Consider the following 23,932-nt stretch of genomic DNA (forward strand, 5'->3'; position numbering starts at 1 on the left):
TTGGGAATCTCAGACGACACGAAAGAGAGGTTGAACAGGCTAGTAATAGGGGTGGCAACAATTTCGGCAGATCATTTTAGAAAGAAGGAGTCCAGATTGTCTAGCCCGGCTGATTTGTAGGGTCCAGATTTTGCAGCTCTTTTCAGAACATCAGCTGACTGGATTTGGGAGAAGGAGAAATGGGGAAGGCTTGGGCGAGTTGCTGTGGGGGGTGCAGTGCTGTTGACCGGGGTAGGAGTAGCCAGGTGGAAAGCATGGCCAGCCGTAGAAAAATGCTTATTGAAATTCTCACTTATAGTGGATTTATCAGTGGTGACAGTATTTCCTATCTTCAGTGCAGTGTGCAGCTGGGAGGAGGTGTTCTTATTCTCCATGGACTTTACAGTGTCCCAGAACTTTTTGAGTTAGTATTGCAGGAAGCAAATTTCTGCTTGAAAAGCTAGCCTTGGCATTTCTAACTGCCTGTGTATAATGGTTTCTAGCCTTCCCTGAACAGCTGCATATCACGGGGCTGTTCGATGCTAATGCAGAACGCCATAGGATGTTTTTGTGTTGGTTAAGGGCAGTCAGGTCTGGGGAGAACCAAGGGCTATATCTGTTCCTGTTTCTAAATTTCTTGAATGGGGCATGCTTATTTAAGATGGTTAGGAAGGCATTTAAAAAATAACCAAGCATCCTCTACTGACGGGATGAGATCAATATCCTTCCAGGATACCCCGGCCAGGTCGATTAGAAAGGCCTGCTCGCTGAAGTGTTTCAGGTGCGTTTGACAGTGATGAGTGGAGGTCGTTTGACCGCTGACCCATTACGGATGCAGGCAATGAGGCAGTGATCGCTGAGATCTTGGTTGAAGACAGCAGAGGTGTATTTAGAGGGCAAGTTGGTTAGGATGATATCTATGAGGGTGCCTGTGTTTAAGGCTTTGGGGAGGTACCTGGTAGGTTCATTGATCATTTCTGTGAGATTGAGGGCATCAAGCTTAGATTGTAGGATGGCTGGGGTTTTAAGCATGTTCCAGTTTAGGTCGCCTAGCAGCACGAGCTCTGAAGATAGATGGGGAGCAATCAGTTCACATATGGTGTCCAGAGCACAGCTGGGGGCAGAGGGTGGTCTATAGCAGGCGGCAACGGTGAAAGACTTGTTTTTAGAGAGGTGGATTTTTAAAAGTAGAAGTTCAAATTGTTTGGGTACAGACCTGGATAGTAGGACAGAACTCTGCAGGCTATCTTTGCAGTAGATTGCAACACCGCCGCCTTTGGCAGTTCTATCTTGTCTGAAAATGTTGTAGTTTGGGATGAACATTTCAGAATTTTTTGTGGTCTTCCTAAGCCAGGATTCAGACACAGCTAGAACATCCGGGTTGGCAGAGTGTGCTAAAGCAGTGAATAAAACAAACTTAGGGAGGAGGCTTCTAACATGCATGAAACCAAGGCTATTACGGTTACAGAAGTCATCAAAAGAGAGCGCCTGGGGAATAGGAGGGAGCTAGGCACTGCAGGGCCTGGATTTACCTCTACATCGCCAGAGGAACAGAGGAGGAGTAGAATAAGGGTATGGCTAAAAGAAATAAGAATTGGTCGTCTAGAACGTCTGGAACAGAGAGTAAAAGGTTTCTGGGGGCGATAAAATAGCTTCAAGGTATAATGTACAGACAAAGGTATGGTAGGATGTGAATACAGTGGAGGTAAACCTAGGTATTGAGTGATGATGAAAGAGATATTGTCTCTAGAAACATCATTGAAACCAGGAGATGTCATCGCATGTGTGGGTGGTGGAACTAATAGGTTGGATAAGGTATAGTGAGCAGGACTAGAGGCTCTACAGTGAAATAAGCCAATAAACACTAACCAGAACAGCAATGGACAAGGCATATTGACATTAAGGAGAGGCATGCTTAGTCGAGTGATCAAAAGGGTCCAGTGAGTAGTGAGGTTGGTTAGGGTCACGGCGATTCAGACAGCTAGCCGGGCCATCGGTAGCAAGCTAGCATAGGATGGAGGTCTGTTTTAGCCACCTCGTGCGTTTCCGTCGGTAGGATTAGTGGGGTTCCGTGTGGTAGGGGGGATCAATCCAATTCGCAAAAAAAACCAATAGATATAGTTATAGAGGCCCAAGAAAAAATAATTAAGTAACAAAAAAAGGAGGTGCATTCTTTACTAAAGAGCACACTGCATTCAAGGGTAGCTGGAATCAGTAGGAATTTTGCAGTATTTCTCCAGAGATGTTTCAGGTAGACAACATGTGGGAATGCTCTTTGATACAGTATGAATGAGTCCGAGGCCTGTAGTCGGTGTTAAAGCTTTTCTACCTCCTCTAACTTGTGATCGATGATCAAGTCATGACCCTGAAACTTGAAGTAGCCAAATAACTTCTTTTGAAGCATCAGTGGAAACCACAGAATATCGTCAACCCACATTTGACCAAAGGGTATCTTGTCCGAGTCGAACCACTGTGGCCTCATCTCTATAAGAGAAAAGGTATAAGTTAGTGAACTTCGTCAGACATCAGTCTAAAATGTCCATAAAAAGGAATGTAGTATAGGGCAGCAGTTTTTTCAAGGAAAACTATGGGGTCTATGATTATAGCCTATTGGGCAGCTGTTTCTCCGATGAATTCAAATGTTGTTTCCAATCTTATCAAGTGCATCCACTGTGAGGCCACTTTCCTCCTGCAGTTCTCTGGAAGAAACAACCCGTTTGTAAGTAGAGAGAAAGTAGCAGGATAGTGTGTCGGTTTCAGACCAGAGTAGGAAAAAAATAGATAGTAGGCCTCAGATAACAGGCAATAATCAGACCATGCCTACTGTAACATCACAATATGACATTTATGGGGGTATGTAGTATCAGATGCTGCCCAGTGCTGAAATCTGTTAACATGATTTTACATGCAAATTGTTAAGCCAAACTGTAGGGAAACATTTCAAGACATCTACAGAGGACTGCAAACAATCTCACCGCCTGGCAGCCTCTTCAATAGTCTCCCAGGTTGGACTTTGCCACCAAACCCATTCCACTTCCCTGCTCCGAACCATCTCTTCTTCATGCCCAGCAGCACCCGTCCAGGCTGCACCACCAGCACCAGGGTCAGCAGCTTGTTGGTAAACATTGTACCTGTAATATACATAATCGGTGCGTAATAATCAGTAGACCACAATCCATGGATGACCTCACTCTCTTGGTTGCATCGAAGCTACAGTATCTCTAGAGATGATACATTGCAGATTATTGAGAAGCATTCTGTAAAGTTATTTTCTGACAAAACACTATTGTAAAAGTTCTGGTATGCAAGACATCACAGCAGTGCACAGCAGCAAACTTGAACTAGTAGCCTTTTATTGCATTCTTCAAGTAGACTAGAAGTAAAACTCCATGCAAGTAACTTGCCTTTATAGCAACTTTTAGGTTGTCAATCTAGTATTTAAATGGTTTTCATAGATTAGAGTTATCCAGAATGAATAACGAATTTCTCCAGTCTCGCGTTGACAGTGGCAAGGCCTGCCATGTGATCGTATTCAATGTGTCGGGCACTGACCTGTAACATTCGACATGGGTAAAGGATAAAATCGGTCGTTTTAGATAAAGATCTGTGAAAATGTGTTACCCTCAAATATTGTCGACTGGAAACAGAAGTATAATGCCAAACCATTAAAAAAAAATCCATAGCTGGTGATAGCAGTTGCTGTAGTATAATTTCTCCACAACAAGTAGATCTGCGCAGATTATGTGCATTATTGACGTTCTCGGACAGATTAATTAGTTGCGATCAATTTAGCTCGCACAGCGCGCCGGGTTGGCGGATCAGGTTTGATTCTAATGTCGCCCTGCAGGACTACCGGAAGCCCTGATTGCGGAGTCGGTTGTCTTTGACTAAATCGAGCGTGTCCAACACATTCACGTGATCAGGAAGTGCAACTACAAATTCGAACGAATTGCTGTCTGCCAGCAGCATTAGCACAGATTAGAACATCTTTGCCATTACATTTAGCTAAATAATGTGGTACTCAGTGTTACAAAAATCATATCTCCATACCTCTGTACATGTCCTAAAAAAGGCTGCGCATAATCTGAAAGGAAAGAGTACTGCCGATCAGCGTTGGATAGTTCGGCAGCTTAATGACCCCTTTGTGAAGGCTGCCCATGTGCACAACTACCGGTGTAGAAGCGCCTTCAAACTGCTGGAGATTGATGACAAATACAAACTTTTAAAACCCGGATTCAACGTAATAGATTGTGGTGCTGCACCGGGTGCTTGGAGCCAGATAGCTGTTCACAGGGTCAACTCAACTGGGGCTAGTGAGTACGTCTTGTATTTACCCAACTGGCAGATTAGCGCATGACATGCTGTTAACAATTAATCGACCAGCCAGGCCAAATATATATTTTACTGCCATGTTTATTTACATTTATCTAACCTTTATTTTGTCAGGGAGTCATACTGAGACCGAGGTCTCTTTTTGAGATGAGCCCTGAAAATACGCGCAATAGAAATAAAACAAATGCAAGCGGAAAGAACGACATGGTCATAACAAAACAAACCCATTCACCAGTAATATGGTCCTCAGTCAGCTTTCTGCATTGCCCTAGAGGCACCAGAACATCACATTTAAGAACATTTTGAAGATTGTTCCACAAATAAGGTGCAAGAAAGGTAAATCAGCATTTAGTTAAACTTTTAGTTACTTTCCAGAGTTAACCATCCCTGAGATCGGGTGTGGTAACTCCTATGTCTAAAGTTTAGTCAAGATGTTAGGTACAGTGGGACTTTTTGTAAAAGGGCTTTATAAATGAAAACATAGCAATGTGACATAAAAGAGGGACAACCAACTTTGTGATAGAGAATGAAGTGATGAGTACTAAAATTGTAGCCCGTAATAAAGCATAGTACGCGAAGTTAAACTGTATCTAATGCCTTTAATGAAGTGGCAGCTGCGTTCATATAGATGTCGCCATAGTCTAGGACCGATAGGAACGTCAACTGAATAATCTGCTTTCTACTATTTAGCGAGAGGCAGGACCCATTTCTATAGAAGAAGCCCATTATATTTCTATAGAAGAAGCTTCTTACTAACTCATCAATATGCTTTTTAAAGACAGTTTTCATATGTCCCTGTAAGCAGGGACAAGATCAATATGAACACCATCCCAAGGACATATGCTTAAATCATCAGTTATTTTTATGTGCTCTAGAGAACAACATGTACTTAGTTTTACCTGCATTCAGTAGGCAGGCTACTAATTTCATCGCTGCCCGCACCTGCCCACCCGTCCAGCATCACTACTCTGGACGGTTCTGACTTAGAATATGTGGACAACTACAAATACCTAGGTGTCTGGTTAGACTGTAAACTCTCCTTCCAGACTCACATTAAACATCTCCAATCCAAAATTAAATCTAGAATCTGCTTCCTATTTCGCAACAAAGCATCCTTTACTCATGCTGCCAAACATACCCTTGTAAAATTGACCATCTTACTGAGCCTCGACTTCGGCGATGTCATTTACAAAATAGCCTCCAACACTCTACTCAACAAATTGGATGCAGTCTATCACAGTGCCATCCATTTTGTCACCAAAGCCACATATACTACCCACTACTGTGACCTGTACGCCCTCGTTGGCTGGCCCTTGCTTCATACTCGTCGCCAAACCCACTGGCTCCAGGTCATCTACAAGTCTCTGCTAGGTAAAGCCCCATCTTATCTCAGCTCACTGGTCACCATAGCAGCACCCACCCGTAGCACATGCTCCAGTAGGTATATCTCACTGGTCACCCCCAAAGCCAATTATTCCTTTGCCCGCCTCTCCTTCCAGTTCTCTGCTGCCAATGACTGGAATGAACTGCAAAAATCACTGAAGCTGGTGACTCTCTGGCTCCCTCACTAGCTTTAAGCACCAGTTGTCAGAGCTGCTCACATATCACTGCACCTGTACATGGCTCATTGGTAAATAGCCCATCCAATCTACTTAATCCCCATACTGTATTTATTTATTTATCTTGCTCCTTTGCACCCCAGTACATTCATCTTCTGCACATTCTACCATTCCAGTGTTTAATCGCCACCATTGCCTATTTATTGCCTTACCTCTCTTATCCTACCTCATTTGCACATGCCATATATAGATTTTTCTACTGTATTATTAATTGTATGTTTGTTTATTCCATGTGTAACTCTGTGTTGTTGTATGTGTCGAACTGCTTTGCTTCATCTTGGCCAGGTCGCTGTTGCAAATGAGAACTTGTTCTCAACTAGCCTACCTGGTTAACTAAAGGTGAAATAAATAAAAAAGACTGTAGCTCAGATAGAGCCTGGTCACCCATGGGGGCAATAGCATACACAACAGTATCATCGGTGTACAAGTGCAGGTAAAATATTTTTTTACAGACAAGTCGATATTGTTAATGTAAACAGTAAAAAGTACAGGACCCAGAATCGACCCCTGTGGGACACCTTTCATAGTATCCAGGAAACCTGATTTAACACCATCAGTAGATACACATTGAGTTCTATCTGTCAAGTCATTTTTAAACCAGTTACATTCAGCCTGGTCTAGACCAATTGAGGAAAGCCTCTGAATTAGCAGTGAATTATAAACAGTATCAAAAGGTCAATGTAGAGAGCAGCTCAATGTTGCCTTTTATCCATACAGTTAACCACATCATTTATAACTAGAGATGCAGCAGAGATAGTGCTATGACCTGGTCTAAAACCCGACTGATGCACATTTAGAATACATTTCAAAGATTCTTAGCTGAGAATAAATCAAGGATTGTAATATTTTTGCGAGGCAAGAAAGTTTTTAGAAATAGGCTGATAATTATTTAGGTCACAAGGGTCACCACCTTGGTGAAGGGGGGAGTACACGGGCTGCCTTCCAAACCTTGGGGATAGCAGCAGATATAATCATCAGGTTAAACAAATGGGTTAATGATTTAGCAATCAGGGGGGCAGAGAGCTGCAGCAAAAATATATCAAGCATATCAGCCCAATCTTAGGCAAGGCATCTAGCACATCACAGATTGTGCATTTTAAAATGTAAAACAAATATTCACTAGGGGTGCGTTCATAAATTCATTCTGGAATGCCAGACAGAGCTCAGAGTGCGCTCTGGGCATTCATAAATTCATTCTGGATTGCCAGACAGAGCTCAGAGTGCGCTCTGGGCGTTCATAAATTCAGAGCGTTGTCCGTTTGTAAATTCGGAGCATTCGGAGTTGGTGACTGTAACTGTGCTGCTGGCAACAATTTTAAATACAACTTTTTGCTGAGGTTTACTGACACCTGCCATATTCAACGGGTGTTGAGTGTTCGAAAATTCATCAGTTATTCTGTGCTCTGGCACACTCAGACAAGTGTGCTCTGAAATTGCAGTAGATCCAAAAATGCGGGAGATAGAGGCTAAATCAGAGTAGAACATGTCATTTAAAAACCCTTGAGGAGAAAATGTTTTAATGTCTCTTCTTAATTAAACACCGATTTAGTATTTTGCTGTTTTGTATCTCTAATACATACTATGGAACAATTTTCACTGAGATCATACGCAAATACTAAAATATTTATTTTCGGGGGTTATTAGTGAGAATTCAATTAATCAATGAGGAGTTAACAGGGTTTTTCACATTTAGTCGTGTGGGTTTTGAGATCAATGGAGTCAGATTTTAATCTATGTATATGCTCTTAAATTGATTTGAGGCCGGGGATAGCCAATCCAGACTAAAATCTCCTAAAATGACCAACTCCGAGGACAAAACAGTTGTTAAACTCTCCGATATAACACCAATAACATCCGCCATGGCAGCGGCAAATCCCAGAAACAAACAAGTGTGTATTCTGGTTTATGGGTACATCTACAACCAGGGGCTAAAATGTATTGGGAATATAAATATTTAAAGATTGTAACACCATGAAATTAGATTTAACATATATGGCCACTCCTCCCCCTTTCTGTAATCTGTCACATCTAAATACATTATAATAATTTACTTCAATGTCTTTATCAGATACAGAACCATTTAACCATGTTTCCGAGAGAACCAGAATGTCCGGACACGAGTACTGCACCCAAATGTTAAAAAAATCATACTTCCCACAATTCGGTGCATCAGCCCAAGACCCTTGGGATTTAAAGTCAGAGGGCGTATTCAGCTCAGTCCCATAAGAGCTAACAGGCATAGGGTCATCTGCAGCTATTTGTTGAGTGAGCTGAGACTTAGCCATGGTCTCTGGCCAACCCACATGAGAGCAGAGTAGACAGAATTTGACAGACCTCCGTCGTTGGATGCAGGGGCTGGGGGGGGGGTATCTGGGAGAGCAGTGTTGGCAGAGCTCAGTCAACCCTGATGAAGCTCCTGCCAAAGGAGGAGGCTGCCAATGCTCCATTCTGGGTGTGCACAGGAGGCCTTGGTGTGGCTCCTCTTGCAGGGCTGGAGCTGCTATGGGGGACAGGAGTGTCCCAGGGATGGGAGCAGGGAGTGTAACCAAAACTAGCCTGGGAGGGAGGTTGTGGGGGAATTGAGGAGGGTGGTATGGAGGACAGTGTGGCTGATTATGTGAATGATACATGGTGTGGACTGCATCATGTGGTGCACTACCCTCAACAGTGTTTTGCTAGACCCTAGGGTAGTGGTCGGTGCAGTGTAGCGCTGGGCTGAGTTGAGGTGGGCCAGGTCTGGTTGAGCTGTGCTGTGATGGGTCTGGTTGAGCTGTGCTGAGGCGGGCCTGGTCTGGTGCCATGGGAGTGAGACTGTCAGGGGAATTGAAGAGGGTGGTGTGGAGGGCAGTGTGGACGGCGATGCTCCAAACTCTGCATGGGGCCTCTTTGACTGCGTACGGCTTGGGCATAGCTCAGTGTATCTGTATGCAGTTCCTTGGAGAGAAGTGATAGAGGGTGGTGTTGGCGGGGTCAGTGTTGCTGCCTGTTCTCCAATCTCTGAGGTGCCACCAGATGCAGGTCTAATGGAACGTCTGACATTGGGCCTTAGCACACAGTCCTGAGAGAGGCTGGTATTTACCCTCTGGATGGTGGCAGGGTGGAAATCTCTCCTCTGGAGCAGGGTAGATATTATAATAGTCACGAAGGGGAAGATGGTGGAGGCCCTTTCTATCACTCCCCTTAGTGATGTGGTCACCCCCTCCTGTTGGGCACACAGGTCATTGGTCCCCGTGTGAATGATGATATGGCTGGGGGAGACAAGCTGGGCCACAGTCATTATCTCCAAAGCTCTCTCTGTTGTGGGGCACCATATCTTTGACATGTCTTTATTTGGGAAAAGTTTTTTCTCTCATATAAATTTTCCATTTGAGTCCATGATTAATATAATGTTTGGTTTTTCGTCAGGTCTGTGGAGGATGGCAGGAGTGATTGGAGAATTACAGGCTGTGAGTTGGGGATGGAGTGGTCAGTTGGGTTGGTGGGTTCTGATTCAGCTGTTGTCCTGGTTTTTGTGGGACTCTTTGTAGAGTGGATGGTTGTGGCTGAGAAATTCCTGCCTTAGCTCATGTAGCTCCTTCTGCAGGTTGTACATGTGGCTGGTGTTGACTGCTGGGCAGTTCCTCTCTAAGTCTACACACTTCCATCCTGAGAGCCTGGTTTTCCTCCTCAACATTATTCATTGCACACTGCGGCTCCCAAACCTCATCCCGATGCTGAAGCACCAGGCTGATCTCCCCCTCTAGAAGATGCTGTGGTACTGCTGGTGTCACACGTTAGAGATTCATGCTCAGGGATGTGTCTGCTGCAGGCGAGGGAGGAACAGCGACACTGGGGACTACATACTAGGGCACAGAGGGAGTGGAGGCTGTTGTCGGTAGTGACAGTGGAGAGGTTTTAAGTTTAGCAACAAGGTTTTATTTGGTCGAAGTAGTGGACAAATTGATCCAAACTGGCCACCGAACCTTGAACCGTCTCAGTACCGTTATAGTAAATATGAATGTTACTTTTGGGGGTGCAATCAATGTACAGTTGCCTCATTGTTCTCATTGTTCTGACATTTTAAGTTCATTGCTGGTCTTGTGGAGAGCTGTGTGACAAGCATTCGGATCATCTGTAGAACATCAGTGAAATTAATTGTCAAGGCTCGACAGTGTTATCCAATGTCCTTTTAGCACAAGAAGCTGTGAAAATGAGTTATGACAGTAGTTCCACACTTCATGACCTCTTGCATGTTTTGTTTCTTCCAGATGGAGAATTCCCCCGCGGCGCTGTGGTTGGAATTGACCTTCTGCGTATAGCACCTCTAGATGGAGCTCACTTCCTGTCCAATCATGACATCACTGACCCAGTCACACATGCCAAGCTCCTTGAACTTCTCCCTGGTGCCCAGGCTCATGTCATCATGAGTGATATGGCACCCAATGCCAGTGGTTTCAAGGAGATGGACCATGAAAAACTCATCACAATGTCATTGTCATTGATTGACTTGGCTGCGAAGGTGTTGCAGACCGGTGGCTCTCTCATTTGTAAGTATTGGGACGGGGCACTGGCGCACCAGCTTCAGCAGAAGCTTTCAGCTGTGTTCCGTGACGTCAGGACAGTCAAACCAAAAGCCAGCCGTAAGGAGTCGTCCGAGTTGTTTTTCCTTGCCCGGTCGTACAGAGAAAATAAAATAGTGTGAGTGTATATTTTAATGCGTGTCGTAAGCTTTGTTCACCTGCAAAGAAAGGCTTGAGGTGCTCAAGCACCTTGAGGAGCCCCTCTATTTCTCCTTCCTGAATCTACTTTTTTGTAAAAAATCTATAGTGTGCTATGATATCTGTACCCAACTCATTAAAATCGATGGATATTCAACAATGATTAACATTAGTCAACATCTACAATTCTTGAAACTTTCCCTAAAATATTTTAGACATACTTTATAAGTACACGTCACATCCATACCACATCTGTAAATCCAACAAGAAATTTGGATCAAGCATGCTTCATTCATTTCTCACTCGAGCTGAAATATTTAGCCTACCAGAAGATGGCACCCTTGAGGTATCAATAAGCTGTGCATTTGCAGGCCAACAATTTCTCCGTACTGGCTGTTTTCATCTTTGCCCACAGACAAGGTGATATCAACATCTACGGGCCAGAATGTATTGTATGTATCAAGCCCTTGTCATCAGAGCCACCGTGTTCCTCAAGTAAATTTCTGTGCACGTCAGAACAATTATTTTTCCTTTGTCAGGCATGTCTGAAGTAGTACAAAGTACATTTGGTATTTGTGAGATAATAAGTATTCCAGTTTGCCATTTGTAATGCTTATAATCTGTTTTGCCAGCCATGTAGTAACATGTAATCATTCTCTCATTTAGGGCTTGTATAGGGAAAACAGGCTGTGTGAAAGAGCCATGGACAGCGTGACTAATGAAATGGCTGATGCCACTGAAGCCTTGCATTATAAATAGTGTTGGTCTTCGCTCTCAGAGAGCGGGGCTGTGCTCTTCAGTACATCATCAGGCTGGCATTTGAATGCTCTGCTTGAAATGATGTGGTTTTGAATTATTTTTGCCAAGTGGACTGCCACTGATTGAGATTTCCCTCAGATACAGAGCTAAATACCTTGGGATGAAGGCCCACAGTAGTGTTGATTTGGCACTATTTACTTTGCCTGTTTGTCTCTCTTGTCACTGACTACTTTCTGTAATTATGTGGCTCTCAGGGTTTGAAAGTACTCTGCTGATTTGACCAGGAACAAAGAAACAAATGTATCAGAACTGTGCAATAGACTGAGAACACAATTAAATGTGATGGGGAAAGGAGAAACGGATACAAATGTTTCTTAAAATAGAGAATATGATGAAAATAACCTCACCATAAAGAAGCACATGGAAGGTTTCATATATTTGATACCATACATTGGTGGAGGGGCCCTGTTTCCATGACGCTATTATAAACCTTCATACAATTAGCCAGTGAGCTGTGACTTTCAAGCCATCGATACCTCCCTGTTATCTCCTCAGTTATAGAAGTGATCAGCAGCTAGATTGTAAAGGGTTCATTGTTGGCGTATTGAGTTCCACATGACTTGTGTTACACAGCACATAGAATGAATAGTAATGTGGACATCTGAGCCTGCACAAAAATATTAGGTACGTGCGTGACAAATAAACCTCATTTTAAACGTTGTCTACATGGTATCGACCACTGAACTCTCCCTTGAATTATGTTTTTCAAATGCCTCGACTTTTCACAAATCATTGAAGACCAAAGACACAAATATTGCCCAGTTAAATGTCTTGGAACCGACTGAATGAGCAAGGCATTTCTATTCGATACTCCTTCAACCTCACTGCCATAAATGAGACTAGCACCGGCTATACAAGTTCCACCATAGAGTGGTTTGGAGCCAGTCACCTTTACCATCAAGCATTGTGTGTAGGTAGGAGGGGGACATAATAGATTACGTTGCACACTGTGTGAGCTGATATGCTGTCCAGATTTCTTTCCACCGCCGTGGTGACCTCCAAGTTCGATTTGTTATTGCTGCTGACGCAGAGGTCATTGTGGTACGATTAACCACAGCACGTGTGAAGGTTTCACCTGCTCCAGCAGGAAAGTGTGCAAGGAACTTCTGAAGTAAACTAGACCTGTTTAGAGGTGACAGGTAGAGGCCTAACACAATCGTGAATAAATGCATTGTTTTGGCATTCCGTGTTCCAATATTGGTGCATTGCCTTGGTAAGAAGATCCAGATCTTTCTCCTAGTCTCCATGTAGTTTAGGCTACCTTGTGTCTAATCATTTGCCCTCCCATTCTTGTCTTTGAAGAGTCCTCAATTTCCAGCTTCAGGGACATGCTGAGTTTCACTAGTTTCTGTAATGTAGTGTAAATGAAGTGCCTGGAGTTTCACCAGAGCGCTGATAGGGCTCTGGTAAATCGACCTGGCCGGGGTATCCTGGAATGACATTGACCTCATCCCGTCAGTAGAGGATGCCTGGTTGTTCTTTTAAAAGTGCCTTCCTCACCACAAGCATGCTCCGTTCAAAAAATGTAGAACCAGGAATAGATCTAGCCCTTGGTTCACTCCAGACCTGTCTGCCCTTGACCAGCACAAAAACATCCAGTGGCGTTCTGCATTAGCATCGAATAGCCCCTGTGATATGCAGCTGTTCAGGGATGTTAGGAACCAATATACACTGTCAGTTAGGAAAGCTAAGGCTAGCTTTTTTCAAACAGAAATTTGCATCCTGTAGTACAAACTCAAAAAAGTTCTGAGACACTGTAAAGTCCATGGAGAATAAGAGCACCTCCTCCCAGCTGCCCACTGCACTGAGGCTTGGAAACACTGTCACTACCGATTTAAATCCACAATAATTGAGAATTTCAATAAGTATTTTTCTACGGCTGGCCATGCTTTCCACCTGGCTACCCCTACCCCGGTCAACAGCCCTGCGCTCCCCACAGCAACTCGTCCAAACCTCCCCCACTTCTCCTTCACCCAAATCCAGATAGCTGATGTTCTGAAAGAGCTGCAAAATCTGGACCCCTACAAATCAACCGGGCTAGACAATCTGGACCCTCTCTTTCTAAAATTATCTGCCGAAATTGTTGCAACCCCTATTACTAGCCTGTTCAACCTCTCTTTCGTATCGTCTGAGATTCCCATAACTGCTACAGACCTACATCTATCCAAACTGCTACAGACCTACATCTATTCTACCCTGCCTTTCTAAGGTCATTAAAAGTCAAGTTAACAAACAGATTACTGACCATTTCGAATCTCACTGTATCTTCTCCGCTATTCAATCTGGTTTCAGAGCTGGTCATGGGTGCACCGCAGCCACGCTCAATTTCCTAAACGATATCATAACCGCCATTGATAAGAGACATTACTGTGCAGCCGTATTCATCGATCTGGCCAAGGCTTTCAACTTTGTCAATCACAACATTCTTATTGGCAGACTCAACAGCCTTGGTTTCTCAAATGATTGCCTCGCTTGGTTCACCAACTACTTCTCCGATAGAGTTCAGTATGTCAAATCGGAGGGCCTGTTGTCCGGACCTCTGGCAGTCTCTATGGGGGTGCCACAGGGTTCAATTCTCAGAACCACACGGGGGGACCTAGTGAATGACCTGCAGAGAGCTGGGACCAAAGTAACAAAGCCTACCATCAGTAACACACTACGCCGCCAGGAACTCAAATCCTGCAGTGCCAGACGTGTCCCCCTGCTTAAGCCAGTACATGTCCAGGCCCGTCTGAAGTTTGCTAGAGAGCTTTTGGATGATCCAGAAGAAGATTGGGAGAATGTCATATGGTCAGATGAAACCAAACTAGAACTTTTTGGTAAAAACTAAAGTCGTCGTGTTTGGAGGACAACGAATGCTGAGTTGCATCAAAGAACACCATACCTACTGTGAAGCATGGGGGTGGAAACATCATGCTTTGGGGCTGTTTTTCTGCAAAGGGACCAGGACGACTGATCCGTGTAAAGGAAAGAATGAATGGGGCCATGTATCGTGAGATTTTGAGTGAAAACCTCCTTCCATCAGCAAGGGCTTTAAAGATGAAACATGGCTGGGTCTTTCAGCAGGACAATGATCCCAAACACACCGCCCGGGCAACGAAGGAGTGGCTTCGTAAGAAGCATTTCAATGTCCTGGAGTGGCCTAGCCAGTCTCCAGATCTCAACCCCATAGAAAATCTTTGGAGAGAGTTGAAAGTCTGTGTTGCCCAGCAACAGCCCCAAAACATCACTGCTCTAGAGGAGATCTGCATGGAGGAAAGGGCCAAAATACCAGCAACAGTGTGTGAAAACCTTGTGAAGACTTACAGAAAACATTTGACCTCTGCCATTGCCAACAAAGGGTATATAACAAAGTATTGAGAAACTTTTGTTATTGACCACATAGTTATTTTCCACCATAATTTGCAAATAAATTCATTAAAAATCCTACAATGTGATTTTCTGGATTTATTTTCTTCTAATTTTGTCTGTCATAGTTGAAGTGTACCTATGATGAAAATTACAGGCCTCACATCTTTTTAAGTGGTAGAACTTGCACAATTGGTGGCTGACTAAATACCTTTTTGCCCCACTGTATATGGCCAGTATACCATGGCTAAGGGCTGTTCTTAATAAAAGTTGGACAGCTTTATCTCAATCTCTTCATTCAAAGACTCAATCATGGACACTTCCTGACAGTTGTGTCTGCTTTGTGTGATGTATTATTGTCTTTACCTTCTTGCCCTTTGTCCTGTTGTCTGTGCCCAATCATGTTTGTACTATGTTTTGTACTGCTACCATGTGTCTCTACCACGTTATGTTGTGTTGCTATCATGCTGTGTTGCTGCCTTGCTATGTTGTTGTCTTAGGTCTCTCTTTATGTAGTGTTGTGTTGTCGCTCTTTGTCGTGATGTGTGTTTTGTCCTATATTTTAATTTTTAATTCCAATTATAAAATAATGCATGATGCATTGACACAACCCTTAGCCGTGCTATATTGGCCATATACCACAAACACCCGAGGTGCCTTATTGCTATTATAAGCTGGTTACCAACATAATTAGATCAGTAAAAATAAATGTTTTGTCATACCCGTGGTATACGATCTGATATACCACAGCTGTCAGCCAATCAGCATTCAGAGCTCAAACCTCCCTGTTTATAAATGGGCATTTTGCTATCTTTACAAACCCTGATGTAAAGATAGTCCTGCTATTCAATAGATACACGACACGACTTCTGATGCCAGCTTTTGTGTTCAGCCATCCCCAAGTATAATGTCTACCAGCTGCTTTTCAGAATTATACAGCCTTTACAAGTTGCAAAAGAATGAGCTGTATAAGTATTTTATGGGTCACAACAGAAGATAACCTCTTAAATTCCTATTCTTTTCAAATTATTTGAAAAATCAGACATTTTACTTTCAATTGGGGTTGTTCATACAAAATTGGTGAAACAAAACATCTTTCTTTTAGCATAGTGCCTAACAGTGTTTTAACATTTCTACTGAATAAAAGCTCTCAACGGTTTAATTGTATTTAATTAATCAACTGCTCTCAGGCTTAGGCTGAATATACTCTACATTAATAAATGCCCTTCAAATTACCACCGAGTTAATATCCTTGTTGAAATCTGATTAATACCTAAAATGGAGTTTTTTGAAGTCTGATTATCCCATGAAATGGAATTTTTAAACCTAATTAGGACTTGATTTGCATGTATTTATGGCACCAATGAAATAGATAGTTCATGTTAATGTATTAATTACATCTGCTTATTTGGTTTCCTTTAGGCAACATGTCACTTTTTCTTTAGGAGTGATGACTGAGTATACGTTGTTGAACACATTTCTGGCCATGCTGAAATGATGTTAATAAAGAAGAAACCTTCTTTAATCCCAATTGTTTCTTCCGTTGATGGAGAGAAATGTGAAAAGCTGACCCATTTTTGTTTTCTCCTCCATTACTTGTTGATCATCCACTTCTTTTGGTATTCAGATCACATTTTAATATTATTCCCTAAACACTGTGTGCTGCTGACACGTATTTAGATGCAATCCTACAATCCCTTTGCACTTGTTACTGCTGTTGCTGAAAGGGCCAGGCATAATGCCTTGCGGGTTAATTTACCTTTGTGGAGACAGCTGGTGGCTTGTATGTAAATAGTAGCCAATTTAGCAAAACAAAAATAAGAATCATTTGGAGGCACTATAAATTCCTTCAAATTCAATTATGGAAATGAGATCACCTCTTTAATCATCTGGCTTGTGAACAAACTTCCACGGCTTCAGAGGAACTGTTTGAAGTTAACTTTCGAATGTGTTTCCTTTCTTTCAGCCAGCACTAGGGATTTCCAATAAACTTTCTCATGGATTGTTGTGGAAATGTATTCCCACAGGGATTGTTAATAGATGTGGCTACCTGGCTCCGTCAGCAATGAGTTAATTTGCTTTTATGCTAAAAGCCTGTATCCGGGAGATTAGGAGCCTCTCTTTTAGTGGTTAAATTCAGGAAGTGGCTTGGGCCTGAATGTAAAGTGATGTTGTCTGCAGTCATTTGAGTTCAGAGTTGGATGACACATGAGAAATTGGTGCTTGTCAAGTTAGGATTCGGCCTTTAGAGAAGGACGAAGAAAGTTGCCAACCAAGCATTGCATGCAGATCCTGACACTTGGCTATTATTTGTTAAAGGATTACCTTTGCTTAACAAAATGTTAAACTTCTGATGTGCAACAGTAAAAAAATTAAAAAAATAAAAAATAAAACATCTGGAAAAAGTATTTATTTTCTAGTCACCTCATCTTGCTTTGACACAGTAGAAAAAAAACAACTTTGGAGCATTGATTCACAGTGCTCACATCTGTATGACATCAAAGAAAGCATAAGATCAAATGTGACTACATTAGAGTAACACAGTTGACTCAATAATCAGTTCACTGCATCAGGACGCTGCATTCACTTCTTGGAAGAAGAAATGGATGAAGTTAAACGATATTACCAACACACACCCCCTAGCTTGTTGAATAGACTTTTAGGCCATTATCCACTTATCCAATTTTATAAGCAAGCACAAATTATGGTTGACTGGCCAAGCATTCATAACTGCACTGACAGTTAAATGAACTTGAATTGACATTTTACACATTTATCAGATGCTCTTATCCAGAAATCTCGATGTATGTTTGTCTTTGTGTTATCAATGACACAGTTCATACTTTTGATGGTTCAGCTACACCATTTGGGCACGGACACACTGAGAGACTTGTCTGCAAACATCTAGGTGCAGGCCCTCCTGAAGGATGCGGGAGGGTACAATGAGGCATGCAATTGAATATTCATACCTGTTCAGGCATTAGGTTGCCAATATACAACAGTAGGTGCTTAAGTAGCTTTCTCTACACCATGAAGTCTTGAAATCAGGCAAAAGACTTCAGACAGGTGTCCAGACTTCACTCTTCAATTAGACATTTCTCTTTCTAGCATAAATGTTCACAATTACACCGTCCGGGAGTACTTAAGGGTTAGCTTTCCTCATCAGCTAGTCTAAGGCAGATCAATTGAATTCCATTTTTGGAGAGAGGGAGGAGATAGAGAGATGGAGGGCAGTTTCTTCTTTAATTCAGGTAGTATCTGAAACCCCATATGCTCTTACTGTATAAAGTACCTATACGCCACATGGACTTCCATACAGTCCCCATTAGAAGTTTCTCTTTTAATTGCATGACAGTTTGACAGAGCTATTAGGATCCTCTGCCATGGACCAATTATTCCTTTCATTTAATTAACTTGTCAAGGGACAGGTGTGTAACTGGTTTCTGGGGTTGCAGGGCTGGATTGCAGGCTGGTGGACAGTGTAAATGAGAAGTTACTGCTGGAATGGAGCGTGTGGTGAGACAGATGGTGCAAGGGCTAGTTCTGGGGCATCTTGCTTCATTACCTGTCAGACAGGGGAAATTAGTTGGGTCCCACTACAAGGAAAACATGGGAGGTGTTGATGATTTATTCACAAAAACGGACCAAGAACATTTATTATCTGCACTTCCTAACTATCTCCTACAAATTAGCCCATGACATGTCATTTGAACATGATATAGAACAGACCTCTCAGGGCAAGAAAAATATTTGAACAGATTATTTATTCTAACCCTGACTGATTTGTAAGTAAGTGAACAGTTGAAAATATTCCTGTTTAAAATTCACTGGTGGTTAAGAGAACTTATTTTTCCCCCCAAATAATATAATTGACAAATCACTGAAGCGTACAAATGTTCATCCCCTTCAGACCTACATGCCAAGTCTTAATTGCTTTAAATGATCCCTGCCTATCAAATCCAAACCCTTTTGAAGAGAAATTCCCTCACTTTGCATCTCTGGTTATAGCTGGATGCTCTCCTGGATTACTTTGGAGCTCACAGTGTAAACTAGGGAGTCTTTTGGACTACATGTAGCCATTCATCTCTGTAAGGATGCTGAAGGCAGAGCTTGACACAGCACTACAGTAAGTTCCACTATATGGCCCGAATCAGTACAGAGAAGTGTATGTTGTAACAGCCTCCCCTGTGTTTATGGAGGGGTGTTGGTTGCTAAACCATTCTGACTGGCTGTCTAGAGAACCAGAGAGCTCCCACGGTGCTCTGCTGGTCATTCCTGTTGACTCACCTTTGGTGATAGTCCTCAGGCTAGCAGCAGGAGACAAGACTTTTTGTTAAGACATCTAACATTTCTCTCAGAAGGGAAAGCAGCAGGAGGTCTACAAATGAAGGGGGAAAACGACTCTTCTTGCTGTTACACAAGAGCTTTGAATTATACATGTGACCTGTTTTAAATGACACTTTGGTCTAGTTTAGCTATGCTTTTTTTATTTTTAAGATTTGCATTTCTGAGGTACAGCCCTTCACTTGAACCAGAATTGAATTTAAACATGGCATGGCCGATTTTTCTTCAGAATCAGAATGTGTCAGAATGTGCCAACACCATAGGATATGCAGTACCAGATTGTCATCACACTGCATATGGCTCAATATGAAGAAGTATCGCTACTTTATTCACCCGATGTTTAACCAAATGGAGCATTTAATTCAACTTAATCTGTTGCATTGCCTCTGCCAAGGATATTTTGATTCATTTGCAAAAAGGAAAAAGGGATAACTGCAAATCACTACGTAATCGTAATGTATATATGCAGTAAAATAAATAAAACATGCAGAGAAATTCAATTTCAAACCCGTTTTATCCTCGGGAAAATAATCAACTGGTGTTTAATAAGATATTCTGAAAGTGTGTGTATACAGAGTGGCATAAACATGATTTGCTCGGGGATGTTTCTTGTTTTGTCTAATTGCCACCAGGAACTTACAAAAAAAAGGCATTCGGGTTTGGCTTTGAAGTTCACTTGCTAACAATCTAAGGCATGATCTTAATGTTCATGAAATCTTTGAAAACTTTTTCATCCCATAAAAATCATATATCTGCTCTACAGCATCCAGCACCATACTGCAGCATCCAGCACCATACTGCAGCATCCAGCACCATACTGCAGCATCCAGCACCGTATATTTGTTTATTGCTGTTGAATAAACGGGGGGGGGATCGGAAAAGTGTGTTACTTTTTTTAACAAAACAAGCTGAGTGGACAAATGAGTGTTTCCTTTTATCCTACATTAGTGAGAATGACGCATGCATTCACTCAGGAAAAGTTGTCTGAGATGGCACATTCTTCCATTAGGGTTAAGATGCACTATTATTCTCAGCTCAAACGTTAAGAATAATTACTAATTACGTTGAACTTTAACTGTAATCGATTGTCGAGAAATGATGGATGGGTGACAGGCAGAAGGGGCTGCCGAACACTCAGAAATGCCAGGAATGAGCTGGATGAGAATCAAGCCAGAGTCTCTCACTCAAGAGAATCACCCTGAAGCCCTTACTGAGGAATCCAGATATCCCTCCTAAAGGCACAATGTTATTTCAACAGGTTGATCCTGCTATATATATATATATATATATATATATATATATATATATATATATATATATATATATATATATATATCATTAAGTTACCATTGAACAGTGGGAAATCTTACAGATTGGGCCTTTAAATCACAGCTTAACAGAACACTGTTGGTGATAGTCGATGACAACTGGCAAGTCAAATGAGCTTGCCTTTGCGTCGCACATGAGAGTTATAAAGTTGTGAACATTATTAACATTCAGGGCATTAACCATATTGCTGCATTATTTACGAGGCAAGTCATTCATTAATGCGTATGGATATGAACCTATGGATGATATAGAGTGATGTAAATCTGAGGTATAACAAACAACAGGACAATATAGGAATGCGGTTGAATCATATTACACAGGCTCCGATGCCCACCGTATGTGGCAGGGGCTAAAGCTAATACGGATTACAAACGAAAACCCAACTGTGATCTGCCTAACGATGCCTCTCTACCAGACCAACACAGTGCATGTTATGCATGCTTTGACAACGATGGCATCGTGCTGGGTGTGAGGGCCGTCGCCGACCCAGAGGATTGGGGTGATCTCGCTCTCCAAGGCCAATGTGAGAAAGGTCTCTAATCAGGTCAACAGCCGCAAGGCCGCGGGGCCTGACGGTGTTCCAGGGTGCGATCTCAGAGCATGCGCAGAACAGCTGGCAGGCATATTCACGGTCATTTTCCATTTTCTCCTTGTCCCAGTCTGTAATCCCCATGTTTTAAGATGATCTCCATCATTCCTGTCCCTAAGAACTCTAAGACTTCATGCTACAATGACTACTGGCCTCACTTCTGTATTCTGTAATATGTAATCAAGTGCTTTGAGAGGCTGGTTATGGCACACATTAACTCCACCATCACAAACACCCTAGACACACTCCAATTTGCATCCTGCCCCAACAGATCCATAGACGACGCAATCTCAATTGCTCTCCACACTGCCCTCTCCCACCTGGACAAGAGGAACACCTATGTGAGAATGCTGTGCATTGACTAAAGCTTAGCATTCAACACTATTGTCCCCTCCAAGCTCATTACCAAGCTTAGGACTTAGGGTCTGAACACCTCCCTCTGCAACTGGATCCTAGACTTCCTGACGGGCCTACCCCAGGTGGTGAGGGTCGGCAACATCACCTCCACCACGCTGACTCTCAACTCAGGGGCCCTACAGGGCTGTGTGCTTAGTCCCCGTCTGTTCGCCCAGGACTGATTGGCCACACACGACTCCAACACCATCATCAAGTTTGCTGACGACACAACGGTGGTAGGCCTGATCACTGGAGATGATGAGTCAGCCTATAGGGAGGAGGTCAGTGACCTGGCAGTGAGGTGCCAGAACAACAACCTCTCCCTCAATGTCAGTAAGACCAAATAGCTGATTGTGGACTACATCGATGGGGCAACAGTGGAGCAGGTTGAGAACTACAAGTTCCTCGGTGTCCAAATCACTAGACTTAAAATGGTCAAAAGCGCGCACAGTCATGAAGAAGGTGCGACAGCGCCTGTTCCTCCTCAGGAGGTTGGAAAAGTTTGGCTTGGGCCCTCATATTCTTAACAAGTTCTACAACTGTACCTTTGAGAGCATTTGGCTGCATCACTGCCTGGTATGGCAATAGCACCGCACTTGATTGCACGGCGCTACAGAGGGTGATGCAGACAGCCCAGTACATCACAGGGCTGTGCTCCCTGCCATCCAGGACATCTATATCAGGCGGTGTTGTAGGAAGGCCCGGAAAATCGTTAAAAACTCCAACCACCAAGCCATAGACTATTCTCTATGCTTCCGCACGGCAAGCGTTACAGGCTCCTGAACAGCTTCAATCCCCAAGTAGTAAGACTGATAAATAGCTAACAAAATAGCTACACAGACTGAGTTAACATTGTATCCTTATTGACCTTTTATTTTTGCACTGTCTCTATACACACTCACAGGGCCCTACACACTCACAGGGCCCTACACACTCACAGGGCCCTACCCGCTCACGGGGCCCTACCCGCTCACAGGGCCCCACACACACACACACACACACACACACACTATCATCTGCTCACTAACACATACATTTATGCTGACTCTATACACACATGCACACACACACACACACACAAGCTGCTGTTACTCTGTTTATCTTATATTCTCTTGGCTAGTCACCTTACCCCTATACATATCTACCTCTATCACTCCAGTATCCCTGCACATTGTAAATATGGTACTGGAACTGACCCTGTATATAGTATGCTTACTTATTGTTTTCTTCATATTTCTTCTTATTTCTCATGTATTTTTTCTAGTATTACATTGTTATTGATTATTGCGTTTTGGGGTTTGCAAGAAAGGCATTTCACTGTACTTGTGCATGTGACATTAAAACTTGAAACTAATGTTGTTAGTTATGTCACTATTTGTCTGAGTCCAGGGGGAACAATTAGTATGTATGTTCTGATGCCAGAAAGCCATCGCTTTGTTTTCCTCCATTGTGAGAGGTGTCGTTAGGTCGACTTTTTGATTAAAAAAAAGGTTTTGGCTCCAGCGACTGACATTGAGATCGCTGCGTACTTCACTCCACCTGGAAGGATGAGCAAAGACAATCTGTTGTTCGGACTTCAATTCGACCCCGCAGAATGTGTTACACTCTGCGATGTGCAATGCACACTGCTAACTGGTGGTAAGAGACTAAAAAGCTCCACTGTAATTCTACTGCTGTGAAACAACAAGTGAAAGCCTCTACAGGGAATGAGTACTGATGTGGATGGTGTTTGATATTTCCCCTTCATTAAGGAGAAGTTTGCTGAGTCCTCGAGGGGGGGGGGGAAGCTGCCAATACTTTCCACACAATAAATGGTTTCCACAAGCTGCCTCAAACTCCGGTGAAAAGCTCCCTAACTCTTTGGATCCAGCACCATGTCTATCAAAGACACATGTGACGAAGAAAGTGGGCTTGGAGAATCTCTCGTTTCAGCAGTATTCTCAAAGACTTTGGGTTCTGAGATAATTCTGTTTTATTGTTGTCCTTTGTGATTCTAAACTGTTACAGCTGTAATTGAATTGTATTCCCTTGATGAATTTTAGCAAAAGGAAAAATATTTATGACAGAAATAAATAATTGTTAATGCATTATTTTTAATGAAATAAGCCAGTTATTATTTTGTTCTATTCTTCTTAAGTTCCATTTACTTTAATGTGCAAAGCCTGTTTCAATTCATATCCTGCCCTTCTCGGAACTTAATTATCTACTATATACTCTCTTTATCTTGACACAATTATCCAAATGATGTGGGAAAGTTGGATACAATAACTGTAATGTACATAATTTGAACAGTTCTGTCTCAAAGATATGGCATGTCAATTTATTTCAAATTCACATATTGAGGTGAATTCACTTAACTGGACTTGGCACATTGTACTCTTGAGACTTCACAAAATGGCCTCCAAATTATGCAAAGAACACAACCATTCTTCTCTATTCTTATTCTATTCTTGCATTTGCTGTCTGCATCAGTTTGTGGT

General features: G+C 42.6%; 2 protein-coding genes across 2 annotated transcripts; one reads left to right on the top strand and one right to left on the bottom strand.

The window, feature by feature from the left end:
* Positions 1–2,065: 2,065 nt before the first annotated feature.
* Positions 2,066–4,115, bottom strand: LOC112226028 (7,8-dihydro-8-oxoguanine triphosphatase-like). The gene is made up of 3 exons (XM_024390217.2): positions 4,030–4,115; positions 2,955–3,110; positions 2,066–2,463 (listed from the first exon to the last, which is right to left on the bottom strand). The coding sequence occupies exons 1-3, from the start codon at positions 4,037–4,039 to the stop codon at positions 2,294–2,296; spliced, it is 336 nt and encodes a 111-aa protein (XP_024245985.1). The 5' UTR covers positions 4,040–4,115; the 3' UTR covers positions 2,066–2,293.
* Positions 3,885–12,107, top strand: mrm2 (mitochondrial rRNA methyltransferase 2). The gene is made up of 2 exons (XM_024390216.2): positions 3,885–4,292; positions 10,178–12,107. Exons 1-2 carry the CDS (start codon positions 3,992–3,994, stop codon positions 10,609–10,611), a joined length of 735 nt encoding a protein of 244 aa, XP_024245984.1. The 5' UTR covers positions 3,885–3,991; the 3' UTR covers positions 10,612–12,107.
* The last annotated feature ends 11,825 nt before the right edge of the window (positions 12,108–23,932 follow it).

This window comes from Oncorhynchus tshawytscha, linkage group LG27, assembly GCF_018296145.1.
Source record: "Oncorhynchus tshawytscha isolate Ot180627B linkage group LG27, Otsh_v2.0, whole genome shotgun sequence".
Lineage (NCBI taxonomy): Eukaryota > Metazoa > Chordata > Actinopteri > Salmoniformes > Salmonidae > Oncorhynchus > Oncorhynchus tshawytscha.